Consider the following 21,258-nt stretch of genomic DNA (forward strand, 5'->3'; position numbering starts at 1 on the left):
ATGCCAGTCAAGTCATCATACTGTTTTCCTTTTTGGTTTTGAAACAGGAGTTCATGTAGCCCATGCTGGCCTCAAAATATGTAACTGAAGATGACCTTGAACTCTTGATTCTCCTGCCTCTATTGCCCAAACCCAGGTGGGGCCCACTGTGTTTGTTCATCATACTGATTTTCAAGGAGCTGTGTAAATCGGACTAGGGCAAAAAAAAAGAATCAATACTCCAGAAGGCATAATGAAGTCTCCATGCCAAAGTGACTCCTCTTCCATGGTCAGCTATATTGAAACATATTCTGCTCTAGAAAAATTCTAGTTCTTTCTCATTATGTGGAATAACAGTTAAGTACCCATCCATCATCACATAAAAGGTATAACCAATCATTCTTTAGCCAAGCATAAACTATCCCTGCCATTCCTAGCTCATGTTCATGTAAGAATCTTTCTGAGCTCTTTCCCTACTATAAAATGCACAGTAGCAGGGATGATTACTAGATAATCAGTGTGTGATATGTTACAAAGTAGCCTAGGCTGACCTGTACTTCACTATCCTCCTGCCTTAACTTCCCCAGTGATAGGATTACAAGCATGCACAACCATGCCTGGCTTTCAAACTTCTATTCTTTTTTTTTTTTTTAAAGAGCTGGGTAGCACAATTGGTAGTATTTCATACAAAGTCTGTTAAAGAGGAGAAATTAGAGATGGGCATCATGACAGGATTGCCAAGAATTCCAGGTCAGCTTGTGCTACAATGTGAGTTCCAGGCCAGACAGGGCTACATAGAAGAGACCTGGTTTTGAAAATGAGAGAGAGAAAGAGAGAGAGAGAGGACAGAGAGAATGAGACAGAAACTCGTTTCAGTTAATTTATTTATTTGAGAGAGACAGAGCAGGAGAAAGAATGGGCACACCAGGGTCTCCAGCTACTGCAAACAAACTCCAGACACATGCACTACCTTGTGCTTCAAGGCTTATGTGGGTCCTAGGGAATTGAACCTGGGTCCTTTGGTTTTGCAGACAAGTGCCTTAACTGTAAGCCATCTCTCCAGCCCTCATTTCAGTTAATTTTATCTGCAACATTAATAGATCTCATGAACAGGAAATAAAGGCAGCGGTTAAAACTTGATCAGGAGTACCCACAAATGCAGTACTATTCCCAGGTGTCAGACTCAGCCTCCTGTACATCAAAGCTTCTCCCATACTAGACTCTAGTCATGGCTGCTGACACTCAGCATCATCCTTCTGTTCCCCACCTTCTCTCCATGATGATCATTATCATTTAGCACTATTACTGCAACAAATTATTCTTTTTTTTTTTTTGAGACAGGTTTTCAGTCCTGACTGAATTATAGTCCAGACTGGCCTCAAATATACATTCACCATCCTCCTGCCTCTTCTACATTTTCTGTTTGACAGAATTTTTTCTGTGTTTTCTGTTCCCTTCCCAAGCCTTATTGCTAACCTCAAAGTTTCTCCCTTGTGCATCTGGCTTCCATGGGTCCTGGTGAATTGAACCTGGGTCCTTTGGCTTTGCAGGCAAGCACCTTAACCACTAAGCCATCTCTCCAACCCTAGTTTATACATTTTAAGATACACAAAATTTCTATTATAATCTCAAACACACATAAGGGAAGCACAATCATGAAACAATACCCTATTTGTACACAGTGAAACTTTCTTCTTCTTTTGGCTTTTTAAGACACGGTCTTTTGTAGTACAGGCTGACCTTGAATTCTCTATGTAGCTGAGGCTGGCCTTGAACCTCTCCACCTCTCAAGTGCTATTATTGTAGGTGTGTGCTGCCAAGCCCAGTTCTATGAGGTGTTAAGAGTTTGAACCTACAACCTAATGCATGCTAAGCAAGCCCTCAACCAACTGAACTGCATTCCCAGCCTCGCAGTGACAATTTTTATTCTAGTCTGTTTCATTTATTTTTTAATACGGGTGCTATCCATTAAACTGAACTCACAACCAATAATAGACTGGAACTCACAATTTGGGAGACATTAATCTAGTCAAAACTTCCCATGCATTAGTGAAGAAACTGTAACAGTATCGAGTTAAGTTTCTCAACCACAAGTGTGTCCATAAAATCTAAACTCATGTCTGATTAAGTCCCAGACTTTCACTTACGAACCTATGACCAGTCACAGTCACTCAATCACATTCTAGCCGAACACAACCCAATGTAGTACTATTCCCAATTACTAAACTTACATTCCTAACTCGGCCCTCAAAGTCAGTGCTTCTTGTTCCCTGCTGCATATCTCGTTCAGTCACCCTACTCACCATCCCCCCTGATCAGTCTCCTTGGAGCAACTGCGCTGTTGTTCCAGTCCCCCTGTACCCAAGGCCTCGTACTTACTCAGTCATGGTCCCGTCGCAGCCCCTGCCTCTGCCTCGTGCTGTCCGAGGTCAGAGTCCTCACTTGCTGCTCTGGGCCGCGGCCCTCACAAGCAGCTCCACCTGGGTCACAGTCCCCTCGCTGTCACTGCATCGCAGTCACAGTAGGCTCGCGGCCCCGGCTTCATTCCCCGCGCGGTCACTGACCCACTCTGCAGTCCGTCTCCTCGCAGTCCCAGCCCTGGCTTTCGCTTCTCAACAAAGTCGCAAGCACATACATACCCGGGTTCCTCAGCAGCTCACGCTCAGGGATCGGGTCCCGTCGGATTTCGTCCCTGCGCCGCGTCACCGACTAGCTGAGCCGAATAGGTTGCAGGGAGACGCCCGGGAAGCATCTGACCGAATTCGGGGCCGGAAGTCCCGCCTACAGCACGCTATCCCTTGTCAATCCCACCGAAACTTCTCCGGGCAAACCACTACCCCTGAAGAACTAGTTCCGCTTCCCGAGAGGCCCAGCGGGCGCAGGGACGGGCCGCCGGCCCAGAGGCTGGCCAAGGTCAGCGTCCACCCGGAACCGAGGCGCGAGGGACGGCGCCTCCTCCGGGTGGGCGGCCTGTGGAGACGCGCCACGGCTCTTGGCTGCCGCCCGCCACCACGCCGGCAGTCACCGCCTGAGGCCCATTCACTCGGCGAACACCCAAGCCTGCTCGCACCCTTGCGTCCCGAGATTTGGACCTGAGTTGGCTCAACAAAAGAGCTCCCCAGGAGTCGACTGAGTGCTACTTGAGCAGGGGTAAAGGACCGAGGACATGGACCAGGGTGTATGGTGACGGAAATGTTTTCCTTTGCTGAAATAAACCTTTGGAGGATTTTGTTTTTCATAGGAAGTTTTTACTTTTTTTGTTTACTTATTCATTTATTTGCATATTCCTAAATAATTGTACCTATTTGTTCATTTGCCAAGAGAAAAATAATGAACGAGGTGGGCAGGCGACACACCAGGGCCTCTTGGAATTGCAAACGAACTCCAGGTGCGACTGCCTCTTTGTGCATCTGGGCATTGGGAATTAGAAACGGACCTGCAGGTTTTGCAAGCAACCACCCTTAACCACTGAGCCTTCTCCTTAGTCCTATATATTTATGTAGAGGCAAGGTTTTATTTCTTTATTTAAAGGCTAGGTCTCGTTGTAGCCCAGGCTGACCTTTGGCTCACTCTGTAGCCCAGACTGGTCTTGAACTCATAGTAATCTTCCTACTTCAGCCTCCTGAGGGCTGGGATGACAGGTGTGAGCCATCTTGCTCTGTTTTCTTTCTTTCTTTCTTTTCTTTCTTTCTTTCTTTCTTTCTTTCTTTCTTTCTTTCTTTCTCTCTCTCTCTCTCTCTCTCTCTCTCTCTCTCTTTCTTTCTTTCTTTCTTTCTTTCATTTATTTGCAAGCAGAGAGAAAGAGAGAAGAAAGACAAAGAATGGGTGTGCCAGGGCCCTCAGCTGCTGCAAATGGACTCCACTGCATATGCATCTGGCTTTATGTGGGTACTGGGGAACTGAACTGTCATTAGGCTCTGTAGGCAAGTGCCTTAATCGCTGATCCATCTCTCCAGCCACTTTATTTAAAAACTATTTTATTTATTTATTTGAGGGAGGGGGCCAGGGCCTCTAGCCACTGCAGTCTCCAGATGCTTGTGCCACCTTGTGCATCTGGTTTACATGGGTACTGAGGAATCAAACCTGGGTCCTTAGGCTTCACTGGCAAGTGCCTTAACCACAAAGCCATTTCTCCAGCCCCCACCTTGTTTTGTTTTTTTGAGCCAAGGCCTCACACTATACTCCAGGCCTACCTGGAACTCACGATGTAGCAACAGGCTGGTCTCAAATTTGCTGCAATCCTCCAGCCTCACCCTTAAGACTGCAGACATCTAATGAAGGAGGATGGATCTCTTTTGATTCTATAGATGTAAAGCATACATACACAAAGAACTAAAAACAAAAAATTAAATGGATTTTCCTCTACTTTCTCTGTTTTCCAAAGGTAGTAAAAGCATATCAAAATAAAAACACTAGAGCTGGAAAGATGGCTGTGGTTAAGGGGTTTGCTTACAAAGCCTAATGACCCAGGTTTGAGTCCCCAATACATACTTAAAGCCAGATGCACAAAGTGGCACATGCATCTGGAGTTTGATGCAGTAACTGGAAGCCCTGGTGTGCCCATTCTCTCTGTTGTCTTTCTTCTCTCTATATCTCTCTACTTGCAAATTTATTAAAAAAAAATTTTTTTTAACCAAAGCATTAGGGCTGGAGAGATGGCTTAGCGGTTAAGCACTTGCCTGTGAAGCCTAAGGACCCCGGTTCGAGGCTCGGTTACCCAGGTCCCACGTTAGCCAGATGCACAAGGGGGCGCACGCGTCTGGAGTTCGTTTGCAGAGGCTGGAAGCCCTGGCGCGCCCATTCTCTCTCTCCCCCTCTATCTGTCTTTCTCTTTGTGTCTGTCACTCTCAAATAAATAAATAAAAAATTTAAAAAAAAAACAAAGCATTAAACATTTAAAAACCTAAAACATAACAGATTCTAGTTGCGAAAGTGCCAATTTATTTTTATTTTGTCAGGATATTTAATAGTAGAAGAGTTCAGATTTCTTCATAGTTATCTTTTCTCAGCTTTTTCAAAGACTCAATAGTAGAAACAGCCAAATGCTGCAACAACACAGAATAAAGTGTCCTAAAAAAAAATGGCAGAAAATACACATGGAAATTCAGAATATCAATACTAATGAAGTAATGAGGACACCACACAAGATCTCTTGTCAACTTTCTATCTTTCTCTGACTCTGTCTTGTATATGGATTTCATGTGTGAGTGTATTTATTTGTGTTTTTAAATGTATGGCTGCAATGTGAACATGTTTGTGTATTATGTGGAGGCCAGAGGTTGATATCAGGTGTCTTACTTGATCACTTTTCACCTTACTTTGTTTGTTTGTTTTCTTTTTTTACACAGGGTCTCACTCTAGCCCAGGCTATCCTGGAACCCACTCTTTAGCTCAGGCTCTCCTTCAATTCACAGTGATCTCACCTCAGCCCTCCCGGTGCTAGGATTGCAGATGTGTGCCCACATGCCCGGTATTCTACATGGGTGCTAGAGACTCGGGTTCTCATGCTTGTGTGGTGAGCATTGGACTAACTGAACTATCTCCCTAGCCCTGGAAAGGCAGAGATAGGAGGATCCTTAGGCCTTACCAGCTAGCGAGTAAGCTGAGTTGGTGAGCTTTAGGTTCAAGAAATCCTGTTTCAAAATCTAAGGAAGGCACTCAATGTTGACATCTAGCTTCCATGTGCATGTACACCCACAAACAAGTGCCCATACACATACAAACATGCATACACACACATATATAAACAAAAGAAAATTTAAGTAGTTGTTGTTGTTGTTTGATACTTAAGAGTTCTACCTGCCTTAGCAATGCCAGTCATAGTAAATTCACCTACAGCTGGCGGTGGTGGAAGACAAACTGAGCTCAAATACCTGATTTTACTAACCCAAAGCAAAGTTCTGTGGTTGTTCAGGCTTCCAGGGACTTTTATACTAATATATTTGAGTGATCTGTGCTCTAATAACTATATTATCTGTTGTCAAAAATCTGGTTGATGTGTGAATTTCCCTCCCTCATATAATAACACCTTTGGTTTTATTTTAGGGTATATGTGAATTGCCCAAGGGTGAGAAAAAGGGTTGAGACAGTCTCATGTAGCCAAGGTTGGACTTGAACTCCTGATCCTCCTGTCTCTATCTCCCAAGTACTGTATTAAAAGCATGCACCACCATACTCACTTTAGATGACACTTTTGTAAAAATCTAGCAACCAACAGAATCATGTGGGAAACTTTAAAAATTGATGATTACAAGGCTTTACCCTGTTCCTGCCTTATTGGCAGGAGGTCTCTATACTTTGGGGTTCTCAAATTCCCTCTGGACTCCCTGAGCATGACATCTGTTTTCCTTCCTTCTCTTAAATTTTATAATCTAATAAAACCTATAAACTTTAAAAACATTCATATTTCCTAATCTAATGTTTGGCTTATCTGATCAGAATTTACTTGCAAAAGGCAAAAAAAAAAAAAAAAAAAAAAGTCCTGACATGTATACTTTAAACAAGATCCCTCAAATTATTCTTAAGTAGACACACCCAGTCTTTGGAAAAAAATCTACTCCTTAAATGCTTGATATAACTCAAAAAAATCCAATGACTTACCTAAGGTACAATTAGAAAGTAACAGAAGTAGAAATGGAACATTTCTCTCTAGCTTACTCAATCCAGGCTCTATTCTACTGTGACTCTGACTCTACAAATTTCCAAACTGAGTTCAATCCTCAGAACCCATCTAGAAAAGCCAGCTGAGGTGGTACATGCTTTAAACCCCAGCATTAAGAAAGTGAATCCCTGGAACTCTGACCAGCCAGTCTGTGCTAATTGGAGAGTTCCAGGTCAATGAGAGACTGCCTCAAAAAAAAAAAAAAAAAAAGTTTGACAGTGCCTGAGGAATAAGGTTTTCCTCTGGCCTCCACATACACGTGCACCCTGACACACACATGTGCACACAAAAATAAATTAACACATATATACCAAAAACTTGGTGTTTAAGTGAACAAATACATAATTTAAAACACTAGTTATGAATTACTACTTCAATGAGGATTATTGGGATTGTTTTTTAGAACACAGTGATTCATTAGAGAAGGCTGTAGTGGTACATCTTCACTGTCAACTTCACTATATTTAGAATCACCTAAAGATACTTTTCTGGACATATTTGGAGGTGCTTCCAGAGAAGTTTAGCTGAGGAAGGAAAGACCTACTCTGAACATGGGTGGCACCTTTCCATGGGCAGTCCAGACTCAAAAAAAGGGAAAGAGAAGAAAGTTGATGAGAACTGGCATTTCCTTTTCTCTACTTTCTGATTTGCCCAAATGTATTTCAGTTCCCAACTGCCAAGCTGGGAGATGCTCCTGCCACCACCCCTTCCAACCATGATGGACTGTGTTTACTGACCTGAAATCAACCTTTTCTTCCTTAAATTGCATATTGTCAAGTCTTCATCACAGCAACAAGAAAAGTAAATAATACAGTGACTAAAAGGAAAGTTTTAGGGACTAGGGAGGTGGTTCAGTGGATAAAGTGCTTGCCATGCAAGTGGGAGGAACAGACTTAGACATATATACCAGGTGGATATGGTGGTTGCCTGTAATCCTAGCACTGGGGAGGCAGAGATGGGGCAAGCTGGCTAGCAAGACTAGCTGAATCTGCAAGCTGTGAGCTCAAGTAAGAGATCCAGCCTCAATATATAAAGAGAAGAGCAACTGAGGAAGATACCCAATGTCAACCTCTGATCACACACACTTGCACCCACATGTGCCCATATGCATACAAACATGCATGCACACATACATATACAAAAAAGAAAGAAAATATTAATATTTTAATCACATTGTTAAATATGCTGTTCCAACATTTAAACCTGTGAATAGTGTCACTTGTATACATAAAAGTCTCTATGGGGGCTGAAGGGATGTCTTAGTGGTTAAGGCATTTGCCTGCAAAGCCAAAGAACCCAGGTTCAATTCCCCAGGACCCACGTAAGCCAGATGCACAGGGTGGCGCATGCATCTGGAGTTCGTTTGCAGCAGCTGGAGGCCCTGATGCGCCTATTCTCTCAGTCTCTGTCTCTGTCTCTGTCTCTCTCTCTCTGACTCTCTCAAATAAGAAAAAACTTTTTAAAAAAAGTCTCTTTCCTTATGAGAAGCACAGTGGGCTTCAACTTTAGTGACACAATATGTACCAGTAAAATTATCTCATCAGGAAAAGCAGTCTAAGACAAAAAATATAAATGTGCTCACATGTAAATAAATATTAACTAATTTTAGTTGAAATGCCCATATGACCCTGGAAAAGATAAAAGGTTTCCAAAGAGACTTACATTCATGAAAATATCATGGGTGTAGTTGTCAGTGTCTGCATCCCAGAAACATCGAGCAGCCATGCTAAAAAGTCAAGAATGAAAAATCACCAACAATATAACCATATCTGAACAACATGTACTTGCCATGAGCAAGTTTCCATTCATATATTCCTTTAAATTTTTTTGTTTATTTTTATTTATTTATTTGAGAGCAACAGACAGCAAAAGAGGCAGAGAGGGAGAGAGAGAATGGGTGTACCAGGGCCTCCAGCCACTGTAAACGAACTCCAGATGCATGCACCCCCTTGTGCATCTGGCTTATATGGGTCCTGGGGAGTTGAACCTGGGTCCTTTGGCTTTGCAAACATCTTAACCACTAAACCATCTCTCCAGCCCTCCCTTCATATATTCTTATAGGTCAATGTCTCCAGACAGTTTCACAAGTTGGCACACAGACAGAATAGTAGTATTTGTTAAAGCAGAGTGCGCTGAGTTACCTGGAAAAACAGGTGAGGCTACTTGCAGCTAAAGGTGACCACCCCAGGGGCTCTAGCAGCCTCAGACCCCCAACTGGCTGCCTGACAACTACCAAGGTCAATATCTTGAAGTCTTTGGTACTGAGTGGTGATCCACTGTAAATAACTTTATCTAGGATATTGGTGACTATAGGTGGACTCAATTCCTGCACAGTAGGAAAAATGAAGTTCTACTAAGGCCCAGCAGATTATGTAGTTCAAGCTTATCATTCATCAAGACCCACAAAAGGAAGGAGCAAGCTCTGAACTAGAATTTGGTCTCCTACTCGAGTCTAAGCTACTATGCTCCCTCTATGTCCTTAAACTGGCCATTCCATTATCCCCAATTCTTGAGTAGGAATAAAAGTTAGTCAAAGTCAAAGCAAGTTAAAAATGGAGTCAGAAGACAAGGCATAGTTGTTCACACCTTTAATCCCAGCACTCAGGAGGCCGAGTTAGGAGGATTGCTATGAGTCCAGGGCCACCCTGAGGCTACATAGTGAATTCCAGGTCAGCCTGGGCTAGAGCAAGACCCTACCTCAAAATAAATAAATAAATGAATGAAATAAATAAAGGAGTCAGATATGATGGCTCACGACTTTAATCCTAGCACTTAGACAGCTGTGGCAGGAAAATTGCTTCAAGTTTGAGGTCAGTCTGGGCAACAGAGTGAGACTCTGACATACAAAATAGGGCTGGATATGTAGCTCAATAAGTAGAGTGTGTGCCAAGTAGTCCTGAAGCCCTGGGTTCAATCTGCAGCACAGCATAAAACCAGGCATGGTGGTTCATGCCTGTAATCCAACACCTGGGAGGTGAAGGAGAGAGGATCAAGGGTTCAAGGTCACCCTCAGCTAAGTAGTTTGAGCCCTGCCTAGGCTATATGATACCCTGTCTCAAAAAAGGGGAGGGTGCTTATCTTTTAAAGATATAAACTATTGCATTCACAGATGAAATAGGATGAGGACTGGAATTTCACAATATCTAGTAGAAGCAAGGACAACAATACTATGTGTTGAAACTAGTAGAGCTAAACGGTAGAAAGAAGAATTCTTCAGTCCCTGAACTTATGCTTAAATTTTAGATTATAAGTTTTTAGAGGGAGGAGGGAAGTACCTTGTATGCTATACTTTTTAGAGCTTGGCCTGACCACATCTAACAAGTCAATTCAAGCCACTTTGAGATAAGAAATAATAATTTATGTTATTTTTCAGGTATGCAAAATGATTGACTACATTCAAAATGACGACAGCTCAGAGGTAGAGCAATCACTTCTTATATATGAGGCCCTAAGTCCACCAGCACTACAAAATAAAAAGCAAGCAAAAAAAAAAAAAGAAAAAGAAAAAGAAAGAAAGAAAAGAAAAGTGAATTGTGTATGAATCTCTGTCTGCAAAACATACCAGGGCAAAATGCAGTGTTGTCCCACTGAATGAAACAAAGTCAGCATTGTCATATCTTGAAAAAGAAGGTGCCCTTTTCTATTCATTGGTCTATGATCCTTCAGTGAAAATATTAGCTAACAAAGGTGAAATCAGAGTGGGCCCTAGATATCAAACAGACATTCCAGAAATACCCTTAGGGGGAACCCAGATGAGAAGGCATACTCAAAATTGGAAGTGAAAGTCTGAGATCCCAGTAGCCTGCTCACAGATCACCAAACTGACCACTTGCACTATTGAGACATTTACATGAGCCCTGCATTGCAGCAGTTCTGTGAGGTGGCCTAGCTTGCAATGAGTTAGCTGCAGACATCACTTTGTCCCATGCTACGGATACACTATACAAACACAGCTATGACTTGAGCAGTGCCATCAGTGTCTTAGTGCCTTTTGGAGGGTCTGTTCTATGCAGAGATGAAATGGAAGAACGCTCAGCTTCTGAAACTAATTTATTTGAAGAAGCACTGGAAAAATACGACAAAGACTTCCATGATATATGCCAAGACTTTCTCTCATGGCAGTCACTGACTAGCAAGCAGTTCAATTCAACAATTGAATATTATTACATGTGGAAAACTAATGACAGATATGTGCAGTGGAAATGCTTAAAAGCAGCAGAAGCTGAGAGTAAACTGAAACAAGTATATAACCCAATTTACAAACCAAATCCTAACCGAGTATCTACCAGCAGTGGCAGGCCTGACACTGTGAATGGAGCTGTGGGGACCACGTTCCAGCCCCAGAACCCCCTCTTGGAAAGAACCTGTGAGACCTTCTATGCTACAGTCTCACCTGTGGTATTCTTGGGGTCCATCTAATATGCAATGTAGATTATGTGCAACTCGTTGGCTATATTGGAAAAAAAATGGTGGTCTGAAAAATACCCACCCAGTCAAAAGAAGAAAAATTATCTCCTAGCCCTACTAGAGAGGACCACTGTAGGTTCCTGGATTCTTGCTCCAGGGCTGACTACAGTTCTCCCCAAAAGCATCCAGGCAACCAGGCGTGGGTGAGCATGGGAGGAGAGAAACACTCCTGGGAGAAAGTTGAACAGGTCTCTCAGTTTATTGTCAGTGAAATGGGTTTAAAGCATCTGAGGGTGGGAGGAAGGGTCCTAAGGTGATTGGACGTATCAAGTTCATTTCTGATGCCTAATTAGCATACAGGGACATTCATCCTAGCAAGTAGGCAATGGCAACAGGGGTCAGGTAATCTAGGGTCCCAGGAGAATGGACTATGTGAAGGCTGATAAGGAGTTTTCTAGGCAACTGGCCAAAGGTCACAGGGCTATGGGCAGAGCTTAGAGAGGGAGTGGCCTCCTGTAGCCCCAGGGGTCCTTAGCTGTGTCTGGAAGCTCAGGCCCCTCTCCTGAAGGCTCCAGCCAGTGTCTGGTGCCTGGCAGAGCCTGACAGACCACCATGTTAGAAGTCCCCTGTCCTGACAGACCATGCAGAAGATGCCAGTCAAGAACATTGGAAATCCAAAGTCTGAAGTGAAGACCTGCCAATTTTCTTCATTCATACAACATATTTCACAAAGTTTGTTTGTCAGGTCTGCAAAGCTACCCACTGGTTCTGGCAGACAGCAAGACAGCCATTTGTTGCTATTAATTGGGCTGCCATTACAGCAGAATATAAGATGTTTTTAAATTCTCAACCTTATATATTGTACTTTTACTGACCATTTTCTCTTTTCATTTGTTTGTTTGCAGTAAACACAAGCTATTGTGTACAGCAAAAAAGAAAGAGTGAAAGGAAAAAGTGAACTGTGGGAGAAAGAGACCAGAAACAAACATGCTGATAAGAAGTTGGTGTAATCTTGCATAAATGAATTTTTGTCATGTTGTTTCCAGTATAAGAGAACCAAATTAGAAAAAACAGAGATGCCAGTAAACAATTAATTAATGTTTAAATCATAACTTTTGTGTAGCAGGCTAGCCTGGACCTTGCTGTGTAGCAGAAGATGACCTGTAACTCCTTGAATTCCTTTCTCAAGTGTCAGGCTTAAGGGCATGTGCTACCATGCCTCACTTTAGCCATTCAGTCTTTGAGCTGCTCTTAAGAGGCCACTACTGAACAAAGTTGATGATGAGTCAACAAATTATTTCCTTCTAGTTAAATAAATTAGATCTTTTAGTGATAGTGTTTAGATAAAAATTAAAATTAAAATTAAAAACATTCCACTGTGGAAACCCTCCAACTTTCTACTGGAAGATATGAAGTTTTCCCTCTGCACCCCAGTACCTGACTTATAGGGAAAGGTTCCAGCAGGGTTCAGCCTACGTTTGAAGGCTGTCTTGAGCTCTGTGTGGTGGTGTGCCCCAGCACAGGAAGGCGGAGGCAGGGAGATGATGAATTTGAAGATAGCCCAGGTCACTTAGTAACTCCCCCGTCCCCTGAAAAAAAGTAAAACACACACACCCCATATGCACAAATCAGGAATGGCAGTGAGTCCCGACAGAGAGCTTTGCCTTCCTTGCTCCTCAGGCAGATCAGAAAAGACACAGGCCCTTTCTGTGTATCTGCTTTTCTGCCCTTGACAAAATACTAAAAACCAAGCAAGCTTGCATTTACTTAAAGGGAAAACAATTCCTTTAATAAAGAAATTCACCAGTGTTTGCTCTTCATATGGGAACGCCTGTTAATTACTATTTCCTACAGGGTCTGTCATGAAATGATACATAGTAACAGAGCTTCAACTTAGACATCACTCCTTAACTTTTCCCACAGATGAGGATGAAAGACTAAAAGTGACAGCATGGAATCATTCATTGCCAAATTATTAGTGAGGGAATGTATCATTTTGCTATTCATTCATATAGAATACTGATTTCCTGACTAAGTTTTAAGGTGATTATTTCTGTCTTGTTACAAGCTGTTACCGCCTTGCAGGTGTACAGGACTGAAGATGTGAAGCGAGCACGGGCCTGCCCTAACACTTTTTAAATGTTTCTTACTGTGATCACAGAAAAGATTCAAGTGCTCTGTAGATGTTTTGGTTAAATTCATTTTATGTTTGCATTTAAACTTGAAATGTATAAGCAGAATGAGACAATCAGTTAAACTGAGAAATGACAAGTATAATTTAATGGCCTTGTGCTGTAGCAATAAAGTGACCCAAGTGCAATGACTTAATAAAATCATCTTTCAAAAGTTGCTGCTATGAATACTTTCAGTTCCAGAATTCTACCCTTGCTTTAGCTCACCATGCCTTCAATAACTACTGTGTGATGCAGTTGATGTTTTGGTAATCTAACATTCCAAAAGAATACATCAATACATCTGTTTATTTCTCTCTCTCTCTCCGAGCTCAAAATAATATGCTCACTTTTTACAGGTGCTGTTAAATAAAAAAAGGAGAGAAAAGCATGCTTTTCCCCTAGAAAAATTAATAATAAAACAGAATTGTATTGCCACTTGTCAGTCCGTGTTGGGTATTGTTCATTAACTTTAGCTTAATTTTGAAATGTGATGAAAATTATTTTGTATTACTTTGAATTTTTCAAACAAAAAATAATAAAATTATTTCTGTTGAACTTTCAAAAAAAAAAAAAAAAGAAGAAGTTGGTGTATACTGTGAGCACCCCAATCACACATGCAATGAGGGAAAGAGCATTGTGACTAACTTCAACCTTGGTAATAGTGAGAGACAAGGGATAACAGGCTGATTTAAGGACAGAGAGGGGAAAGAACTCTGGATCACAAATGGTAAAATGGAAAAGTGTTCTTAGCCTCTCTGTGCCGAGGAAAGCTCCCAAAACCTAAACAGTGGTAGAGGGCAGCATGGTAAAGAGCATTATGCTGATGTCATAACACTGCAGCATCAAAACCTTCAATGAGTCAGGTGTTTCTGGGCCAATCGTGCCAATGTGTCATCTATAAAATAAAGACAAAGTACCTTCCAAATCTAATGTACAGAGAAAATTCTCAGTGAGACTATCTGCAAGATATTTTCAACAAATATTTTAGTCCTTTTTTCCACAATAATGTACTAGGCACTATTCACAAAGGAGCATGGAGGATTAACACTGGGTCATAGAAAAGACAGGAAAATATAGATTTTGGAGTCAGCTATATAAGGAATAATCTTAAGTCAAGAGAATGAATGAGCTTCCTGAAGGAAACACCAAGAACTAAGCCTCTAAAAAAAGCTCACAATTTGGGATATACACAGGAGAAAGGTAAGCCAATACAGTAAAGAAAATAAGATGTCAAAGTAGTGGCCTGTGAGTTTGTCCCCAGCCTCATACCCATCCTGATCAAATCAGGGAAGGCTTCCCAGGGACATCCTTTGGCTTTTTTCACCTGCTTCTGGAACTCTGGAATTTCAGATGTGAGGTCACAGAGGGTGATGGAAAATGACAGAGTAGTGGGCAAGCATGAACTACAGCCCCCAGGGGTCGTTTCGGGGCCTTCGACTTCTGCCCGTTTGTGATGCTGACATTTCGCTTTTGGGGGTAGCTTTCTCTGCTCCTTCCTTCTTCCCTATAATGCATAAAACACTGTGCATGTGCTCCATACTTGAGCCTGTGAGTGTGTGCAGAGGGGACGGGGGTCTAAAGTTAGTCATCATATATCATAGAACGTCAAAGACAATTCAAAGCTAATTCTATTTGATGAAGCCATTTCACTTCCACTTTGTTACCAAGTAAAGCGTGAAAATCTCTAGCCGCTGATTTGTACCTGTAGACTTAGTCATTTTGTATTGTGTACCTTTATTGTGACATTACCTTGTGCCTCATATGTATATAACATTATCATCTGTCAGTTAAAAAATAAAATAAACTTTTTAAAAAATAAATAAAAATTTAAAAAAGAAAGAAAATAAGATGTCAGAAAATCAAACTAGGGATGGGAAGATTGCTTAGTGGGTAAAGGTGCTTTTGCTTTCAAAGGCTGCCAGCCTGGGATCAATTCCTAAGTACCCATGTAAAGCCAGAAATACAGCAAAAGTCCCTGGCATACCCATCCCCCCTCACATACACACAAAAATAAATAAATCAATAAATAAAACTATTTTTTAAAACATGTTAGAAACCAATGTGGTCGCTGAACCAGGAAGAGTATTGCCAAGAACTCAAGGCAACCCTGGAGCTACATAGGGAGTGCCAAGGCTACATAATGAGACTAAAACAAAAAAAAAAAAAAAAAAAAAAAGAAAAATGAGTTAGATAACTGATTTTGGGGATAAATAAACAACTAAATTTTAAGATGCAGAAGCCAAGAATAAGAGTAAGAGCTACAAAGGGGCTACTAGACTTGCTAATGAGAAGTCACAAATTCTTGTAGAGAAATTCAGAAGCAATGCCAAGCACAGTAGTGCATGCCTATAATCACAGCACTTGAGAAGTAGAGGCAAGAGAAGTTCTAGGTCAGCCTTAGCTACATAGTGAGTTTGAGTATAGCCGGGCTGGGCTGCATAAGACCCTGCTCAAAAAAATAAGATGAAAAGGAAGGAAGGTGAAAGAAGAAAAGAAATGAAAGGAATTTTTTTTCTCAATTCTTATTAACATTTTTCATGATTATAAAAAATATCCCATGGTAATACCCTCCCTCCACCCCTCACTTTCCCCTTTGAAATTCCATTCTCCATCATATCCTCTCCCCATCTCAATCATTCTACTTACATATATACAATACCAACTTATTAAGTACCCTTCTCCCTTCCTTAATGAAAGGAAAATTTTAAGAGAGTATTAAACCCTAAAAGCTGGGCAACAGGAATATGGGAGGAAACATGCACACACTTACATATTGTCTAAAGATATACAAATAAATCATAGAAGCCCAGAAATATGATGAAGAATAAGTTACCCTATGAAACTCACCCAGATTTCTGACTAAGACCTCTTTAGTTTACATCTGTATCTCATTAAAATGTCCTCATTTTTGCAAAGATAAAATCTAACTTAATTAGAAACAGGATTAATAACTCCTAAGAAAAAAAATAAAAGCAAGGTAGACAAAGCAATTACTCACAATACTCCTTCACCTCTTTGTTCACCAATCACTACTTGCACCACCATTTTATACCGGTCATATCCCAATTCTAGGGAAAAAAAGTTATTTATAATCAAAATTACTTATTGAATGCAAATTCTTCCAGAATACACAACAAACATTTAGTCCACAGGTACTTAATGAGAACAATAGTAAGTTTGAGAGTCACAGACATCTTGAGATAAACCCTAACTTATAAGCTTCACCTAAAGTGAAACATCAGAGACTTAACTTTTCCATTTAAATTTCTCTCATCCGTTAAAAGGAAATGTTCTTGGGCTGGGAAGATGGCTCAGCAGTTTAAAGTCACTCATTTGCAAAGCCTGCCATCACCAGCCACACATAAGGCCAGATGAGCATTCATTTGCAGTAACAAGAGATTCTGGTACAACCATACATGGACACTCACACATACACATACACATATGAGCAAATAAATAATTATTTTAAAAAAGGAAATGTTCTTGTCTGCCTGTCAGACTGTTGTATGGTTAGGTGAGGTAATGCATATAGTAAATAATACATAAAGCATCTAGAACATTGCTGGCACATAATTGTCTTTCTATCAACCTTCCTTTTCATCTACTCTAACTCAGATACTGAGATTGGCCTTCAAGTTACAAAGATAAAGGAAAAAGGGTATGGACAGCTGAAAGTGTTTGCCAGGCAAGTGTAAGGACCTGAGTTTATGTCCCCAGAATCCACAAAAAGCTGGACATGATAGTGTGCATTTGTAATCCAAGATCGTGGAGAAGATGGAAGAGAAAGGTATGTGTGTGTATAGCATTTAGTTTTGTTTTTCTTCCCACTGTATTACTCCAACACAATTAATAAAAGTTATTCATTTAAGCAGCTTGTCAATAACTGACATTATACTGTTTCAGCTACTTCTATATAGAATCCAAGGAATGCCTTCCCATATTATTTTAGCATATGTATGTACATACATACATACTTACATATAGTCTCAAGATACCTTTAAAAAATATTCACGCCATATCAAAGTGATCTGGGCATACAGAAAGAGAAAATTAAAAGCTGTGTGGCAATATGCTAAAATGTACTCTAGAAGCTGAAGCAGGAACATCACCTAGGCTACAGAATAAGACCCCCATCTCAAAAAGAAAGGGATCAGGAGAAGGAAAAAGAAATAATTTAAAATATTTTTTATTTAATTGCAAGCAGAGAAAGACAGAGAGAGAGAGACAGAGGAAATGGGCACTCCAGGGCTTCTTGCCCCACAGAAAGAAGGGCACAGATAGAAATAAACAGCTTTTCATATGGTATAACATTAAGGATAACATTTTGATTTTGGTGTTTTGGTTAACATTTTAACAAAGAAAAACAGAAAAAGCATGAAAAGCACAAAATACACAATACAGATGTACTGTTGACAGGAATGGAAGGTTGAGTAACACAAGTTCAGCTGAAACACAGACCTAGGACAGCCTGGGAGGGTATTGAATGGTAGACTAAGGAACTGATAGGTTGGTCTAAAAATCTGCTGAGGGAAAGGAGCCTTTCTGGATACTTGGGTTTCTTGGACAATAGTTTTTATAGTGCCTTAGTTCAAAAATTTTTTAAAGAATATTTTTATTTTTTTATTTGAGATATATATATATTGGCATATACATACATGCATGCTTGCATACATACAGACAGACAAACAGAGAGGGAGAGAACGGGCAGAACAGGGACTCCAGCCACTGCAAACAAATTCGAGATGCATGTGCCACCTTGTGCATCTGGCTTACGTGGGAACTGGGGAATCAAACCTGGATCCTTAGCAGGCAAGCACCTTAACCACTAAGACATCTCTCCAACCCTAGTTCAAATCTTTAATCTTTCCCACCATTTGCAACAACCCATCCAAATAAAGGTCACCAAGTACAGAAAACTAGACATTGAAGAGAAATTTGTCTTTAATCAAATCCATAGTTGATATTCCTTGTTTAGAGATAAGGCAGAGACAGGTGGGTAAAACTGAATGTTTGAAGGGAATGTAATTTCCAGTCATAACCATAATTACCTTTTAGTTTATCTTTAATGGTCTCTGATAAACGTTTTGTGAGCTGAGGCATTTCCTCTGGAGAATACTCAGCATTTTCCAATTCCTCCTTCAGCACAGCATGGATACAGCCTTTTACCACAGAGGGTCTGAACCTAAAGGAAACAATTGGAAAACATCTCTAACTGGCAACTCAAAACCTCAACATTCACATTTCAGCCTTCCCCAATTTTTCATTTCAATTTGTCACTAGTAGCCTTGAGTCATATTTGTATTTTTCTTTAAAAAATATGAGAAAACCCAAAGTCAAATTCAAGTTTGTATCTACAGCCTTAACTGTTTCAAAACTTCAAACCAACATATATTCCATCAAAATGTCTAAAAATCAACTCAAAATTAATACATCCCAATGTAGCTCAGTTAGTAGAGTGCTTGTTTGACATATGTGAAACTTGGTTAACCCCCCAAAATTGTTAATGAGCTCTATGGTGAGCTTCTGATATTCTCTTCTGACCTAGACTAGGTCCTCAAAAGATCTTCTCATTCATTTAATACTAATCTAACTGAAAGCCAATCTTATCTGTTCTACTTTCAAACTAATCTAAAATTGAATCATTCTTTTAAAAAATTTTTGAATTAATTTATTAGAGTCAGAGAGAGTGGGAGAAAGAGAGAGTGAGTGAAAATGGGCACGCCAGGGCTTCCAGCCACTGCAAACGAACTCCAGAAATGTGAGAGTAAAACCCTACCTGGAACAAACCAAAGAATAATTAATAAATAAATAAAATCAATGGATAGGCTCTACAGCCTCCACTTGCAACCCCTCCCCCCCACCAAGAACCTAATCTTATGATAAATTGAACCACCATGTTAACAGGATTGTTATGGTGATGAAGTTGGGTTTTCTCTCACCAAGGCTGACCTGGAATTCACTATGTAGTCTCAGGCTGGCCTCAAGCTCGTGTGCTCCCTTGTGCATCTGGCTAACATGGGCCCTGGGGAATTGAACCTGGGTTCTTTGGTTTTGCAGGCACGTGCCTTAATGGCTAAGCCACTCCTCCAGCCCTCAATCACTCTTTTTTGTTTTGTTTTGTTTTTTGAGGTAGGGTCTCACTCTAGCCCAAGCTGACCTGGAATTCACTATGGAGTCTCAGGGTGGCCTCGAACTCACAGCAATCCTCCTACCTCTGCCTCCCGAGTGCTGGAATTAAAGGCGTGCACCACCACGCCTGGCTCAATCACTCTTTTTTAAAAAATTATTTTATTTTTATTTATTTATTTGAGAGAGAGAGAGAGATACAGAAATAGGAAGGTAGACAGAGAGAATGGGCGCGCCAGGGCTTCCAACCACTGCAAACGAACTCCAGACACGTGCGCCCCCTTGTACATCTGGCTAACGTGGGACCTGGGGAACCGAGCCTCGAACCGGGGTCCTTAGGGTTCACAGGCAAGCACTTAACCACTAAGCCATCTCTCTAGCCCTCAATCACTCTTTTTTAAGGAGAGGGAAAATAAATTGGCATGCCAGGGTCTCTTACTGCTACTGAGCTCCAGTAGCAACCTTGTGCAACTGGCTTTAGATGGGTACTGGGGAATCAAACTTGAGACATCTCCCCAGCCCTAAAATGCAATCACTCCTCTTATCAAGATAGCTTGGTTCTATATCCATTTCCTCCATGGAAAAACTGCCACATGAAATTGTTATCACATATAACCAAAGTTTCTGGTTTCCAGTTCTACACTTGCCAACTCTCACATGCAGCGATCTGATTCCCAATAACACAGGGGCATGGGATTATTCTGTTTAACCATTTTCTCTGTGAAGATCAAATTAGCTACCGAGCTTGCTGACTGCCCTCTTCTGGCAAGGTCGAGGTTTAGGGAATTTTACCTGGAAAGGGTTCTTGGTAACACACCATGCACCAGAAGTAAGTGTATTGTAGGCACAGGCCTACACGTGATAACCATCAGAACACTAATGGTCGGAGTCCTATGAAGATGCTTGTTCTTGCCACTCTCGAATCTACCCTTTTCCTGAGTCTCTTGGGACTCCCGGCGAACAAGCCTCGGTCCGCAGACCCACGCCTCTACCGCCCCACTAACTCTGACTCCAGCCGGTCCCTCTCACCCTCCCGAGACCCCTTCTCGCCCTGCGCGCCACTTCACAAAGCACCGCTTCCCCAGCAGCTCTGCTTTCCGAACCCAGCACTCTCGACATAGCTGCAGCCATGTCCTGTCCGCTACCCGCCTTTGCTGGAAAATAGGCCTCAGAATGTAGGTGTTCTCGAGCTCTCCAGTGTTCTTGTCAGCATCAAGGCCCCCTTCGGATGCGCCCATGGAGAAAGACACGCCGATAGACTTGGCCATGACCAGGACATGCCCCGGCGAAAGCCAGAGGGAGGCTCGGCGGATTACGCTGTAGCTAGGGCCCCGGAGCTCATCGCCAAGGCAACCCGGCCGCCAGGCCGTCACGTGACTCTGCCAGAGCCGCGCCCGCGTTGCTCTAGCAGGCCTGAATTTGCGGACGTGGCAGCCCTTTAAGCAGAGTCTGTGGGAGATTTTGATTTGTGAAGCGCTTTAAATCTCTGAATAACTGCGACACAGGAAATAGGGAACTTGAGAGTCAGGATAAGGGACCTGACCATGAGTACACAGTGAACAGCTGGCAGTGTTTCTAGCCCAGGGATCTTCAAAATGGCCAGAAAAGTCTATGAACCAATCAGGTCTTGGCTCCTTCTAGGTCAACCCTTGAATCCACACACCTGAGTCTGATAAGAAGGGTCATTCTAATTGGATGTGTATGATACATATAAAGGCTAGCCATATTTTCCCTGTGACCTCACCTGTACAAGGATGTAACTCCTCTCTGCCTGGGAATATTTCTGCATGCTTTCTGTGTCATACTTTGGTGTACTTTTTCACTTTGATTATATGTATGATTTGTCTTTAATCTGAGGCCTTCAATGTTTTTTTTTTTTCTAATTTATTTTTTTGAGAGGGACAAAGAGAA

The 21,258-nt window shown here is 41.5% G+C and overlaps 2 protein-coding genes and 1 pseudogene across 5 annotated transcripts in view; 1 reads left to right on the top strand and 2 right to left on the bottom strand.

Annotated features, from left to right (window-relative positions):
- The window catches only part of Pcyt1a (phosphate cytidylyltransferase 1A, choline), a 92,911-nt gene extending 90,150 nt beyond the window's left edge, over positions 1–2,761 (bottom strand). The window contains exon 1 of one of the 2 annotated variants that reach the window (XM_004668332.2): positions 2,619–2,761. The gene's annotated coding sequence lies outside the window, so the exon portion shown is untranslated. Of the gene's footprint in view, positions 1–2,358; positions 2,599–2,618 lie in introns of those variants that run through there. The other variant, XM_045152147.1, reaches the window with a different exon arrangement.
- Positions 2,762–4,897: 2,136 nt separating this feature from the next.
- Dynlt2b (dynein light chain Tctex-type 2B) lies at positions 4,898–20,715 on the bottom strand. Of its 3 annotated transcripts, none has more exons than XM_045153364.1 (5): positions 20,497–20,715; positions 18,270–18,403; positions 16,220–16,289; positions 8,303–8,366; positions 4,898–5,024 (listed from the first exon to the last, which is right to left on the bottom strand). In XM_045153364.1, the coding sequence occupies exons 1-5, from the start codon at positions 20,613–20,615 to the stop codon at positions 4,959–4,961; spliced, it is 453 nt and encodes a 150-aa protein (XP_045009299.1). In that variant the 5' UTR covers positions 20,616–20,715; the 3' UTR covers positions 4,898–4,958. The 3 variants fall into 3 exon arrangements, with proteins under 3 accessions (XP_045009299.1, XP_004668390.1, XP_045009301.1); XM_004668333.2 differs by having other exon boundaries at positions 4,898–5,049; XM_045153366.1 differs by lacking the exon at positions 4,898–5,024 and adding an exon at positions 7,378–7,419.
- LOC105944760 lies at positions 10,171–11,913 on the top strand (annotated as a pseudogene).
- Positions 20,716–21,258: the final 543 nt, after the last annotated feature.

Source organism: Jaculus jaculus, chromosome 6, assembly GCF_020740685.1.
Source record: "Jaculus jaculus isolate mJacJac1 chromosome 6, mJacJac1.mat.Y.cur, whole genome shotgun sequence".
NCBI classification, from domain to species: Eukaryota; Metazoa; Chordata; class Mammalia; order Rodentia; family Dipodidae; genus Jaculus; species Jaculus jaculus.

Excerpts from the sequence above, each read along its gene's own strand:
- Dynlt2b (XM_045153364.1), bottom strand. The coding sequence starts at position 20,615 with ATGGCCAAGTCTATCGGCGTGTCTTTCTCCATGGGCGCATCCGAAGGG. Across the intron at positions 18,404-20,496 it reads AGGCCTATTTTCCAGCAAAG|GTTCAGACCCTCTGTGGTAA; the intron begins GCGGGTAGCGGA and ends TGTTTCCTTTAG. Across the intron at positions 16,290-18,269 it reads CATTAAAGATAAACTAAAAG|AATTGGGATATGACCGGTAT; the intron begins GTAATTATGGTT and ends TTTTTTCCCTAG.